The sequence below is a fragment of the Vicugna pacos genome, chromosome 11, assembly GCF_048564905.1.
Source record: "Vicugna pacos chromosome 11, VicPac4, whole genome shotgun sequence".
Lineage (NCBI taxonomy): Eukaryota > Metazoa > Chordata > Mammalia > Artiodactyla > Camelidae > Vicugna > Vicugna pacos.
Genome location: NC_132997.1, coordinates 79,528,363 through 79,542,401, shown reverse-complemented (window position 1 = coordinate 79,542,401; position 14,039 = coordinate 79,528,363). Strand labels below are relative to the sequence as shown.

General features: G+C 44.4%; 1 protein-coding gene across 1 annotated transcript in view; it reads left to right on the top strand.

The window, feature by feature from the left end:
* The first annotated feature begins 668 nt into the window (after positions 1-668).
* The window catches only part of COL17A1 (collagen type XVII alpha 1 chain), a 49,031-nt gene continuing 35,660 nt past the window's right edge, over positions 669-14,039 (top strand). Inside the window, exons 1-7 of the mRNA XM_031682658.2 lie at positions 669-882; positions 5,883-5,945; positions 7,693-7,737; positions 8,765-8,869; positions 9,877-10,008; positions 12,005-12,052; positions 12,979-13,014. Coding sequence (XP_031538518.1) covers positions 5,894-5,945; positions 7,693-7,737; positions 8,765-8,869; positions 9,877-10,008; positions 12,005-12,052; positions 12,979-13,014 — 418 coding nt within the window. The 5' untranslated portion in view covers positions 669-882; positions 5,883-5,893. The remainder of the gene's footprint in view (positions 883-5,882; positions 5,946-7,692; positions 7,738-8,764; positions 8,870-9,876; positions 10,009-12,004; positions 12,053-12,978; positions 13,015-14,039) is intronic.

Here is a 14,039-nt window from a genome sequence, read left to right as displayed (position 1 = left end):
GCTAATTTGAGAGGCAAGAAGGTCCTTAACCCTCCCCCCAGCAATATCTTTCTCCATTATTAGGTGGCTAAATGCCTAAAATTACTCACATCACTCTTTGGAATGAGCATTACTATTCCTGGTTACCTCTTTTAAAAAATGAACCCCCCAATTTGCTCCACATTTTCAGTCATTAACATCTTACTCTGAATTAGTTCACCCACTGTTTCCTCCAGGTAGGCTTGACCTGGGTGGGGTCAGAATGGGAGAAAGAGGGAAAAGATATATATAGGGGAAACAGGTCTTGAATATAAATCCTGTCAACATCACTGTTTTTATAGGGTTCGGGCTTGGACCTTGACCACAGGCCCCCCGTATGCCTGGCTAAACCATGAGTCATGCACGTCGGGATTTTGACTTATTCTCATGCCAGCAAGGGAGGGGAATACCAAGTTGTGACAGTTCTCTGGCATAGAAGGTAAGGAGAAGTAACAAAATGTTATATTTCCTTTATGCTGAACCTTTGTTCCCTTTACCCCATGGCCCATAAATGGTTAACCTACTTAAACTGGAGAAACTTTCTGCCTCCTGCAAAGTTTGATTCCTGGAGGCAGATTTTTTTTTTTAATCCAGCAAGTGTCAGATAATTGGAAGGGTGGAGTCACGCGGTAAACCCCGACACACCTTTGTCAGGACTTGTTGGGAAGCAAAGAACTGAAAGAAACAAGAGGGAGAGAAGAAGTGAACATTTTTGAAAGATCACTCAGCCCTAACACACCTTGGCTGGGTCTGGATAAAAAAAAGTGGAAACGGCAAACGTCTAGAAGAAAGCGTCAGAGGAAGAAAGAGAGAGGGGGCATTTATTCAAAGCTGTTTCCAGTTCCCTTCAACATCTCAAACTAAGTAAGTAACAGGTGGAATTTTACCTTTTTCTCTTTTTATGAGATTTTAATTTGAAGTTTGCCTCTGAGAACTTAAATGTTTGTCAGAGAATATAAGATGATGTTGTGTGGTTTCCAGTGTTCTGGTTGAAGTCATTAATTGATCAGAAATTGTTTCTTTGGCTTCTGTGTTCTGCTTAGGGTAGATTTTTTAAAGGAACGAGAAAGTTTTATCAGTGGAAAAAAAGAAGAAAAGGCCAGTTAAGATAAAGAGGACTCCACTGGCCAACTTTTTTTCTTTTCTTTTCTTTTCTTTCCTTTTCTTTCCTTTTCTTTTCTTTTCTTTTCTTTTCTTTCCTTTTCTTTCCTTTTCTTTTCTTTTCTTTTCTTTTCTTTTCTTTTCTTTTCTTTCCTTTTCTTTTCTTTTTGGTATTGTTGTCAGTTTTTTGAAATGACTTGTGTTAAGTTGTTTTATTTAGAATATGTTTATTTAGAATTTATAATTCTTTCTCTCTTAATCTCAGTTTCTCTGTCTCTCCCTACCTCCCTCTCTCTCTTTCTCTTTCCCTCTCTGCCCTTGACAGCAGAGAACAGCTCAGAGGTGAAGTTAAAGTGTAGGTGAGTGGGGGCTTCTAGAAGCAGCCCCTGAGCACTAAGAACCAATGTGCTGCCGGGGCGTCTGTGCAAGGTCTGATTAAGCTCAAGGGGCTGGGTGGACATTGCTGTGTATCACACTCTACAATTATTTCCCCTAATCTAAAGTAAACTACTTGAAATCATAAAACTAATCCAGGAACTTCCTGGAGTCAAACTGGGAACCAGAGAAAAAGAAAGAAAATTCTGTCAAACTTTTGCTGGCCAATTTGGACCCCCCCACAAGAAAAAATCATTTTGGGGTGAGAATTACCAGCTTAGTTATCTCACTGGACTACATTAACTGCTAACTGACAAATTACCACTTTACTTTCTGAAGTGTAGGCAAAGTCTTTGGCACCTCACTTCTTTTGAGAAGCGGTTAGTCTGTAGCCTCATAGTTGGATTTGTTCTGTCCATAAAATGTAATGGGATTTTTTAAAAGAAATTCATTTGGAAAGCAGAATTGTCTCTATCCCCATATGCTCTCTTGTAGAGCTAGGGCACAGATCCAAGTCAGAGCTAAACCGAAACAGATGTCCAGCCCCTGATGGAGCCCTTCCGAGGATCAGAGGGGGCCTGCTTTACTCTCAGCCCCTCTGAAACACCCACCCAAATCTGATTAGAATTTACATGGGGACAGTTAAAGCAAGAAGTCCTGCCAAAGGCTGGGATTGAAACTCAGGTTGGTGAAACTGATCTGACCTAAGAACTAACCACATTCAGTTATGCCAAGAGAAGCCTGCGTCTGCGTGGTTTGGCTCGTTTGCCATTGTTAGCAGCAATAGGATTGAACTAAACATGGCTGTAAACAAGTGGTATAATCACAAAGCTGGAGCCCAAGCTCCCCACCCCCTACAGTTAGGAAAATCAAGTATGCCAAATGCAAAAAGCTGGCGAGCCCATCACTGGAGGGGCATAGAGACAGAACCTGTGAGACAGTCAACCCTAGGGCGTTGGTGTTCCCGCCTCCCAGATGGCTTGGCCCTCCTGTGTTAAGAGATCAATAACTAGTGGGTGGTTTTCTCACACTTTGGTTATTTTAGTTTTTGTTTTGTTTTAAAATGTAGAGCATACAGAGATTGGGAAAAACAGGAGCTGAAAAAATACCTGTGATTCTTTAGCAGAATATAGGGACATTTATTCCTAAAAATAGAAAATAGAAAAACACTTAGCTTCTCCATTCTCTTTTTTGTGTCAAAGGCCAAGTACTTCATGAGTTGTTATAATCAAAAGGTCAGTGAGGTGGTTTATTATTGGTATCAGCAGTTTGTCCTTGTTTGTGCATGGGTTACACACCATCATCATCAAAATAGTTTTGGGTGGATATAAAATCATTTAAATGAGGGGGGAAAGAGAAAAAAGAAACCTCATAAAAGTAGAAAAATATTTTGAATTGTGTTTTCTTACATAAGAAAATGACACAGGATCATTTCAAAAAAAAAAACATTAACTATGAAATACCCATGAAGCAGCCCCTTTGAACTGTGGATGGAGATAAGCATAATTTTGGAATTGAGCACTTGAATGACCTGCTCATCCTTAGCTTTAAAGTGACCCAAACAACCAAGAAGTTTAAAATTCTGCTGCTTGACCATGCTTCCATTAAGTAGTGCTTTCGGAGGAGGGAGTACAGGTGAACGCTGCTGGGAGAGGTAGGCTCGGGCACGTGCCTGGGCATGTAACTTTCCCTTACATTACACTTTTAAAAAGCTATCGGCACTTAAAATATTTAAAGGGGAAATCCTACGGGAATACTGTGGGCCCCATGGGATGGTCCACATCCAGGTTTGTGCCTCAGCTCACCACTTTCCATTTAATAACTCACAGAAAGTTCCCTCTTAGCATTGGTTTAAAGGAACCCACCTCCCAGCACATCCCTGCCATTTCAGACTATCAGTCTGAGAAAGAGCTTTGGCAAAGTCAGCAGAGCTCCGTCCTATGTATTTCAGCCCCAAGAAATCATTCTGTAAGGCCACAGCCATTTAGGGGCTCCAGGTTCAGAAAGAAACAAGAACCCATCTACCTGCACCCACCTAGGGCTCTTTTTCTAACCCGAAGCACCTGCCAGTGAGAAGCCCCCAGGCCTTGGAGAGGGCATCTGATTTCTCAGCAAGCTGCCTCCACATGCCTTCTGAGTGTTAGGGAACCCTTGGCTTTTTGCTGTAGATCTTGAGGCTTCATCACTGGGACTTAAGAAAAAGATGGAAATGCCTGGAAATGTCTGTTATTTTTCTGGATACAGAAAGAACAAGAAACCACTTGCCAGGTTTGCCGCCTAGACGCTGAGGCTGTACCAAACGAAGCTATCATCTGTCTGCCTTGATGGCTGCAAGTGGAATTAACCCAGCCAATCCCAAGTTTATAGCTGCCAGCAGCAACTTTCATTAAAAGATCAAAATGAGCAATAAGTTGTGGGAAGTAAATATTTCCGGGGATTTTTATAAACAGTTCTTTTCAGGATAACAATTCAGGTGTCATCCTAGGTGGCTCCCCACTGGCAGCCAGGTGCATTTGAACATTGAATCTCCAAAATGTCTCTTGGTTCACAGCTAATGAACTTAAAACAAAACAAAACAAAACAAAAAAACGCAGAGAGGGGCTTCAGAGGTACCAAAGGCTATTAATGCTCAAACAAAGGATTTCAAAGATTTCAAAGAGGGTGTCAGGCTGTACGTAGGTTGGCATGACATAAGTCATACAGGTAATAGGTGGAATGCAGACACAGTCACGGGCCAGGTTTGCCGTTCTAATGAGGCTGGACTCCATTGTTGAATTCTTTATGGAGCGTGTCCGTTCTCTTCGGGTCTGGGAAACATACCTGCAAAGACCTTCTGTGTCTTCTCAGATCCAGCCAGAAATTTTTCCATGATGCCTCATTCCTTGCCTAGAGCTGCATTTAAGAAACTGATGAGCAAGAAGATGGCACATTTGACTAGGCCCTGGAGCTATCTTGTTGGATTTCACCTGGTAGTTGACCAGCTGGTCTCATGTGGTCTTGGTTTTCAGCAGGAATGTCACCCAGGGCTGCATTAGGACTTTGGTGGGCCCTAGACACTTTTGCCTTTGTGGATGCCCTTCCTTCATTAAAACATTTTTTTAAATTTTATTTTATAACTTCATTGAAAGACTATAATCCAGGTTGGGTTGTGTTCACTTTTCCTTCTGATTTTAAAAAAAAAAACTTAAAATACTTTTGTAGGCCCTTAAAAATAAAATGGGACTAGGCACTCTGCCCGTTGTACCTAACAGATAAGTAGACCCTAAAGCCACCAGGCAGGAGAAAAAGACAGAAAGGAGAGTTCTTCCAGAAAGGGGTGCAATGGGCAGATGTGGCTTGCCCCAGAATTTTAGAATCCAGTTTAAACTGCATCCAAAGAGAAACTAGGAGGAAGGGAAGGTTGAGGGGCTGGGAGAAGAGAGCCATGGGGAAAGCCAGATTTCAAGTCCTTGCAAAGCCTGAGACAGGAAACTACAGCCAAAAGCACCCAGTTGGGACAGGGATCCTTGCTGTGGTGTCCTGCGTGTTTAAAGCCTACAGGCCCTCCCCAGCACAGCCCCACCCCTTGTGTCAGCCTTGCCTCATTCTGTCCACACTTCAGGACACAGTGGACAGGATCACAATGACTTTCCTGTCCAGAACAGAGTAAGAGTGAAGGGAGAACATAGGTGACATGTACAAATAGGTATTTTCCTACATATTCCAATAGATTTTACACTGATTTTCTTCATATATTTTTCTAGTTATGTCTGCAAATAAGGATAGTGGGGCTTGCTTGTTATGAAGAGAAAGTTTCCTATTGTAAAAAGTGTCAAGTTCCACACAAACAGAACCATTACCATGATTTTTATCATGATTTCAATCCATCAACCATCATTCTCACATCTGAACTCTAAATGATGAAGCCTGAATGTCTTTTATTCACAGAGCCCCATACAGAACACTGAACATTATGGGATACATCAAAATGAATTAGTTGAAAGTGCTGAGTGCTTTGACAGATATCCTTCAATTATGTGTTACTTCAGCAAAGAATGGAGGTTTTATAGTCAAGGGTCAAGGAACCAGATCTTCTATGTAAGACTTTCCATGTTCAGTAGAGGGCAGCCTGATCAGTTAGATCCTGGGGGGTGGGTGGGGGGGAAAGGGGAAGATCCCAAGATCCCAGTATAAAGGAATAGAATCCAAGGTGGAACTATTATAGTACTCCCTTATCTGATACAAGAACTGGGAATGACTTCTGTTAAAAAAAAATATGCACAGGAAAGAATTACACCTTGAATTCTAAGAATCAAGTTTTGGCTCTCAGCTTGAATAGTAGGGACCTATACTTATAAGAAGTGATGGTAATAGTCATGGCTAGTCACGATTTCTGGCTTTTTCCGTAGGTGGCTATGGTATGGATGTAACCAAGAAAAACAAACGAGATGGCACTGAAGTCACTGAAAGAAGTAAGAACGTGATATATATGTCATTATAAAAGTAATAAAAAATTTGGAAAGAGTAAATAATTTATTCCTAATTCCACCACAACCACTGTATCTTTTTTTTTTTCCTGTTTCTTATGTTTTTGTTTTTAGTTTTTCTCTTGGATTTTTTTTTTGTGCTTATTTTTCACTGTATCATTTTAAATGTATTCCTAAATAGACTTTATTTCCTCCTATGAGATGCCTTTTGTTGATTTTAATGCTAACACACTTATAATCAAAATGTGTTCTTTTTCTGCAAAGATGAAAATAGCTATTTTGATGTGTAGTTTTTTAAACCGACATTTTTAATGGTTTCATAATATTCTGTTGAATGAATTTGCCATAGTTTATTTAACCATGTCCTTATTTAGGGATACAGGGAAACAGAAGTCCAAAAGAATAATATCTCCATTATTGCAGGGACAAAATTTTAATCACAGTTGTGTCACAGTTGTAATCTACACTGAAAATTGAAAACAGACACATTTCTTTTGTGAAACTGCCCAAATGATAAATTCAAAGACATTTAAACTGTCCCCTTAGCAGCTCTAACTCATTCACTTATCCTGTGACTTTCATATATCTCCAATAAAAAAAAAATCTCTGGCTCCACGGACTTGGAACTTTAGGTTAAGAAATAATTTATTTTTATATGTCACAGAATCCCAGAGGTCCACACAATGAAAAGTTTAGTGAAAGCTCAAGGAATGTTATTCAAATCAAGCCGCCATTTTAGTCTGAAAAACCATTTCCTTTTATGCATGGAATGCGGCTTCTGCTGCATTTGTAACCCCAGTTCCTGCTAGGACAACCAAATGCACAGGAAAATGCTGGGTGAAGAAGGCAAGGGCGAGGGGTGGGGGCGGTGAGACTGGTATGGGATGGAGCTGTGGCCAGCAGCACAAAGTGATTCTGCACCATCTTCTTGCATCCTTATCTCCTTTTACCAACCATATGCACATGCACAGCACACATATGCACACACATGTGCACAAGAAGTATACTTTCAAAGACCAGCGACCTCAGCTAGGTAGATGTTACTTTATGTTCAACCCAGAGGGAGGTAGTGGGTGATGGTCACAGTCGGAGCACAAAATTGGCCTGGTTATGGTTTGGGGAATCTACCTACCTTCCCACGCTGCTGTGCAGGAGAGAGTGATTCAAGAAGGCAAGAGGTCTTCTAACTGGAAGCTTTTATGAACTCTATAGACTAACCATCACTTGGAGTCTAGAGAAACAATTTAGTTTGGGGGAGGGGTGGGGCAAAGAGACTGGTTCTTCAAATCTGTCTTGGATGTTCATCTATCCATGAACCAAATGTCACTTACCCACCCCCTTCTTTCCTTCACCTCCTCACACTCAAGGGTGACCCTGAAGATTTCAGAATGAATTATGATGTCCTTGAGACATCCACAAATTCATAAAGTTCAAGGTAATTATCTATATAATAGTGAAATCAGCCAGGATGATGCTTTGGCCCCAGCTGGAGTGGGTGACACTTTAGAAGGGAGAGTACAGAGAAAGAGAGTGACTTTGAGGGCCTGGTCTTCCTTCAAAGACAAACCCAGGCCTGGACTAGATCTCATTGTTATATAAGATACATTAATGCCAAGACAACTCACTTTTCAAATCAGTAGGTAACTAACTGCTTTTGGTTCCAAATCCCTTTGGTATTTCAAGGATCTCAGTGCGTTACTTAAGATCTCATCTTTTCTTTGTCTTTTTCTAGTTATCACGGAAACAGTAACTACAAGACTTACGTCCTTACCACCAAGTAAGTGACTGTCTAGAGAGCTTGCTCTCAGTGAGGCCCGTGTGAAGGGCTCCACATGTAACCTTTTCCTTGGGAGCTCACTCTCTAGTTGAGCAAATCCAAAATATCTGAAATCTTTTGTTTAACAGCTGTGTTGACATTTATATACCACAGAATCCACCAGTTTGAAGTGTATAATTCAGTGGTTGTTGATGTGCTTACAGAGTTGTGCAGCCTCTTTGCAACAATCTAATTTTAGAACATTTCCATGATTAAAAAAATAAAACCCTCCATGGCCATTAGCAGTCACTCCTCATTCTCCCTCCCCTCTCCCCAGCCCCTGAAAACCACAAATCTACTTTCTGTCTCTATAGATTGGCCTGATCTGGACACTAAAATACCAGAAATCTTATTCAGCCTGAGCACGGGGTGGGAGGAGGGAACCACAGTCAGGCTTCTGTTGGAATCCACTTTTTTCTCAGGAAGTCCTTAGGGTAGTGGATTTTTTCATGGAGATCTGAGCCCTCCCACTAGCCCTGCACCCCAGGAAGCCTGGCTTAGTGCAGGGAGTGGGGAGACCCCACCCAGCAGCCCACGAGGTTGGAGCAGGGTGTGCTACCAGGTGGAACACCAGCAGCACGGAGCTGTCCCTGATCTCAGTGACACGTCCAGTGGTTGCCATGTCTGGGGCCCTGACCAGACATGAGGGAAAAAAAGCAAGCCCAGCCCAGGCCCTGGCCTCAAGGAGCTTTTTATCTCTCACTGACTTTTCTAATATTTGTTTTCCTAATCAGCAACTTGCTATGCTTCACCCAGAAGACTTATTTTTCAAATCAGATAGAATATTTGCTCTTGACTTTTGTATCAAAAACAAACAAAACAAGAGCATGGCAGCCTGTACCATGCTGTTCAGGTCTCAAGGGGAAGGGACCCCAAACCAAGAGGGCTGTGGATGAGAAGCCAGGGAAGGCTTCTGAGGGGCAGGGAACGAGGAAACCCTCTGCACCAACTCCACCTGTACATTGCCACCTGCTCCTTGTTTCTGCAGAAGGAGGGACCAGCAATGGCTATGCTAAAGCAGGCTCTCTTGGTGGAGGGAGCCGGCTGGAGAAACAGAGCCTGATGCACGGCAGCAGCGGCTGCATCAGCTCAGGTCAGTGCCACCTGGTGGGAGGGGCTGGGGGAAGAGCAGGTGGACAAGGGGAGAGGGACCTGCATGGAGAGGGACCATTACAACTGTCAGTCACCCATTCCAAACCCCCCAAAGAGCTATGTAAAGGACACACATCCCATTGAAGGTAAGACTTTTCAGTGATCACATTTGAAGCCTACTTAATTAAAATGGGATCAATTTTCATAAAGTTCCTCAATATAAATTATAATAATAAAGAAGTCTTCTTGGGGAGGTGACTCCTTTCCAACTGAATTACTCCCTTTAAGCCATCTCTTTTAAAGAAGGGTTTGCACGTCTGAGGGCTTACAACTTGAATTAACAACAAAAGAAACTGTGTTACTGTGCTAAGGAAATCTAGTGACATACGATCCCACATGTGCAACTTTCCAGTGGGCAGGCATCCAACACAGGCCCAGTTGTTCCTAGTGAAACATTCTTTCACGGTAGCTTTCAAGCTGAAACAAAATAAAACAAAGCAGGAAAAAGACACACACACATGCACACACATGCACACACACACACACAACCTGTGAAGCCATTTTAAAAGCCTTGGAGTGACACTAAAGAAAGACCCAAGACATACAAACAGCTAAGCTGACCAAGAGGAGCACCTGCCTTACCTGTCGAGGAACATGTCCACATCGGGTTACGTTCTAGTCCTGGCAGTGCTCTACAATTACGTGCCAGGACCTCAAGAAAAATCCTGCGTCTCCGTGTCCATGCGCTTTGACCATGGACATAAAGGACCTCCCTGCCTTCCAGTGGTCAACTGGGGAGGGGCAGTAGCACTTATTCCACCCCCCATTTCTGAGTGGCCATGGGGATGCTGTGGTGGTCCCTTTTGGTCATGGAGATCATCTCCTGAAGTCCTCTGGCCCCTCCGCAGGGCCCTCTTTTATTACAGGCAGCCTGCATGTATATAGTTAGTATAACTGGAGGTCAGTCTGCTGCGGTGCTGTGATGGTTTACGCCTTCCCCCCTTGTAGGTGGAAGCACACGAGGCAATGCCTCCACGTCTAGTTACAGGAGGGCTCCTTCACCTGCCTCCACTCTGCCCAATTCACCAGGCTCAACCTTTGAGAGGAAGACTCACATCACCCGCCATGGAACATATGAAGGTACTGGTCCCAGAGATTTTAAGAGAGAACTACTCTCTCCCCCAAGTACCTTCTCTTGTTCTTTGAAGATGGAAGCATCAGCCACCTGTCTTCACCTGTGTCTGCCCTCTCTCCTTGCTCTCCATTCTGCCTTCATTTCTTTTATGGACTCTTGTTACTTGGAGATTTTGTTGATTTATCTACCCCTCATTCATCCATTCATCCATTTAGTCACTTTTTAACTGATATTTCAAATATCTACCATGTGTTTAACACTGTGTGGGATGCTTTGATGGGTGCTTAAATGAACCATACCTGGATCTTGTCTTCAAGAAGCTCTGAGTCAAACAGACAAGATGACAGATAAAAGACTATAATGCAAAGTAGAAGGGGATTATCTTTTCTAGATGGGTCTTAAGTGAAGATTCTACATAGGAGGTGACATCTGAGCTGGGCCTTCGTGATGTGTAAGACTTCATACCTGGGGGAGAGATGAGGTGCTCTGGGCTGCGGGAGCCTGTCTCCAGACGGACAGGAGAGTCCAGGGCCCAGCTAGCAGCAGTGGTACTTATGTGAAGAGAGATGGAGAGACTCAGATTCGCTGCTAGGCCAAGCTGTTTGGGCTTTGTTCTGCACACAGTGAGGAGCCACAGAGATTCTGAGCAAAAGAGTCGATCCTATCTGAGATCCAGGACTAGAACTCTGGATGCCACATGCAGGAAGAATAGGGAAGGGGTGGAACACAGTGACAAGTTAAAAGGTGATCAATAGTCCAGGAAGGGGAAACCTTGTCTGAGACTAGGGTGGCAGCAGTGGGAGCAGACAGGAGGAGCCGGAGGTGAAAGGTGTGGCACGGCTGGAACTGACAGGTTTGACAACGGATCCAATGTTGGGGGAAGGGGAGGAAAAGGAGTCAGTGATTTGACTGGGATTTTTAAACACTGGTGGTTGGGTTCATGGTGGTACAACAACCTCAGGGAGGTCTCCCCAAGGATGGGTTCAGTCATTTCATCCTGAAGTACAGCTGCTGGCATGGCTGTCAGGTGGGGATACCAAGCAGGCAACGGGACACATAGGACCTGAGCTCAGGGAAGAAGTCCCTGAAGCTCCCTGGCAAGATACCCAGTTTGAAGTCATTCACAAAGAGATGCTAGTAGACTCTGGAAAACTGAAGGAGTTGGTCAAGGAAGAGAGTTTTAAAGCAGGAGCGAGCATAGAAAGATAAAGTTGGGGGAAGATGGAGAAAGAAGAGGAGAGGAGAGGGAAGAGTCTTTGGGGGTGCATGGGGAGACTAGGAGCCATTGAAGTCGAGAGCAAGAAAGTGCTCAGGGTCAAGAAGGAGGAGGTTAGAGGAAGACATTTGGGTTCTGCTCCTAAGGTTACTGAAGTTCCGGGTGATCTGCAGAAGCAGTTTTAGTGGAAAACAGACAAGTCAGGCGGCTCATGGGCCTAATAGTGAGTGGAGATGGATACCAGTGATGGAGAAGCAGGATTAGGGGATGGGCACCTCAGTGAATAACTTAGCCCCAGGGCTGCAGAGGGTAAAGGGAATCCCAGATTCAGGCCAGGTGAATTGGGTCATTACAGTGCTTTCTGCTGCTCAGTCTGCATGTGGCCTGGCCCCTTCATTTGACAGGGTCCACATTCAGGACGGGCTTCACAAGGCCAGAGACACCCTGGTGCTAACAGCATGTTGATTTGATCAGATTCAGGTAACCGGCATCAGCACCACATAGGGTAAACGTGGTCGAGGAAGTGAAAACTAAAAGGAGACTCCTGTTCTCTTTTGCTCAAACCCTGCCCTTCTGAAGTAGCTCAGTGACCAGAGGGAAGTGCCACAAGCACGTCCAGAGGGCAGGTCATGTTTAAATCAGGAGCCCACTGGAGAACACCTCTCAGCCTCCTGAGTACCCCGACTGCAGAGGCTCAGAGGAGGGTGACCCAGCTCCACCTACTCTCTCGGAGGCTGTGTGGGCTTAAGTGGCCATTTGTACTAACTGTTTTGTCCTCTCTCCAGGGAGCTCCAGCGGCAACTCTTCCCCAGAGTACCCTCGTAAGGAATTCGGTATGTCCTTTCCTTATTTTCTGAAGAAATGGTCAAGTGTGCTGGTGGGGATGGAGGCAGAACATTGTGAATTAACGTCATGAGTTAAGTGGATTCTTCTAAGGGAGTTTGGACTCTGCTGACCTGTTTCCCTTGCTCTTTAACCTGAAGCATCTCAAGGGGACTGTCAGCCACATTCGCTTGCTGTCATAAGTCTTTGCTCGTGAAACGGCAAGCTAGTCATACAAAGCTGAGGCTTGAAAAGATAAGCACTAAGGCCATGCAACAATCATAGGGTTTTTCCTTCCACAGGACACACAGAGATCTCCCAGCACAAAGGAGCAGGGCTTAAAACACACCAGTGCCAAACATCCCTGCACCTCCAGCACAGCCAGCTTCACAGGGGCACATGTTATACTAAGGGACATCCTAGGCTATATCTTCACGTGACCTTCCGTCTTTGGTCCATGTTCTTGGATTCTCTCTGTGCATATGAATTGATGATCATTGATTGTACAGTGATTATAATTTCATTTATTTATTTGTTTACAGCTGGAAAGCCAAGGCAGTCTCATACAAAAGACTAGAGGAAAGACCTGGCAGTTGTTTGATACATTTGACCAGCAGAGTCAGCCAGTCCAAATGGATCGTGCTCCCAAATGCAAATGATTGCTTTAGTTAAAACACTCTAAGTGTGAGCCAACCTAACATTCATTTTGCTAACTTAACACCATAAATGCACTAGAGTCTGCAAAATTCTCTCTGCCCTTTGGCTCTGTGGTCACCACTTACTAAGGATCCACTGTACCTGAAGGCTCCTATATGGCTATAAACGCACTGTGAAAACAACCTCCTCCCCCAACCCAAGTAGATCCACGTCGACATCTCTAGCATGCCACCTCTTATATATGCCTAAGTTGCCGAAGTTACTTTTCCCTGTTTTTCAGCATCTTCTTCAACCAGAGGACGGAGCCAGACACGAGGTGAGCCCTGCTGCTGGATTCAATTTAGCTCCTTCAGTATTTTCTGAACATCTATCATGTGTCCAGCCATGAGCCAGGAAGTGTGAGGGAGTAAAGAATGAACAAGGCATGGTTTCTGCCCTCAAGGAGCCTGCAGCGTCTGGGGGTCTTCTGCTGGCTCCATCGGGATGGGAAGGGTAGATTTTGACAGGGTATAGCAAGCACGTGGAGCAGTTTGTTCTGCTGTGGATGGTCTGAAGATGCTGGCGCCACATCTGGTTTCACATCTAGTCTCCTGGGTGACTTTAACAAGATGTGCTGTCATTGGTTTTATGCAGCAAAAATGAGCACAAGCCCATCTTTTTCTAGTTGTTCCCGGGGATGGAGGGCTGCTTGAGAGTTTTGCACTCTCCACAACTTCCAATGGATAAGGCACTAGAAGGGAATGTGGTCCTGGAGAAAGCTGCCCAAATGATTGCCTTGTTATATCTGTTGATGGTGGGGAGGGGCACATCCGGGCTGTGCTGAAGGCAGAATTCTTCTCAGGCTCCGGGAGTTCTCAGTGACCAGTCTAGACTTCCCAGGGGTCTCGTCGCATCACTCACTCCAAAGTTAGGCATGTACCAACCACTACAACTATAGGGTGATAGGTGATAGATGCTCATGCTCCTCTTGAAGCTAATAATGTTAGACCACCCACTTTCTGCCCTGAAGAGGCCAACATGGCTAAGTAAACACCATAGGCTTTAGAATCCTCTTGCTATTACCTGAGAAACCCTGGAGGCAGAAGAGCGGCTTGGGGCTGGTGATTGGAAATGGGCTGTAGGAGAGCGGTTGGTCCTTGCTGATTGTGATGGAGCCTCCAGGCCCAGACTGGGATTTCTGCTCCGGGATACCGGGGAGGTGAGCTGGGCAGGTTGAGGTGTGGGAGAAGGACACCTCTCTTGAAACAGCACTTGTTCAGGGTGCACCTAAGTTTTCTGTTCCTAGGACGCAGAGAGCTCAGAGCAGCCCAAAGATATATCAGCCGCTCAGAGCTCAGTGTT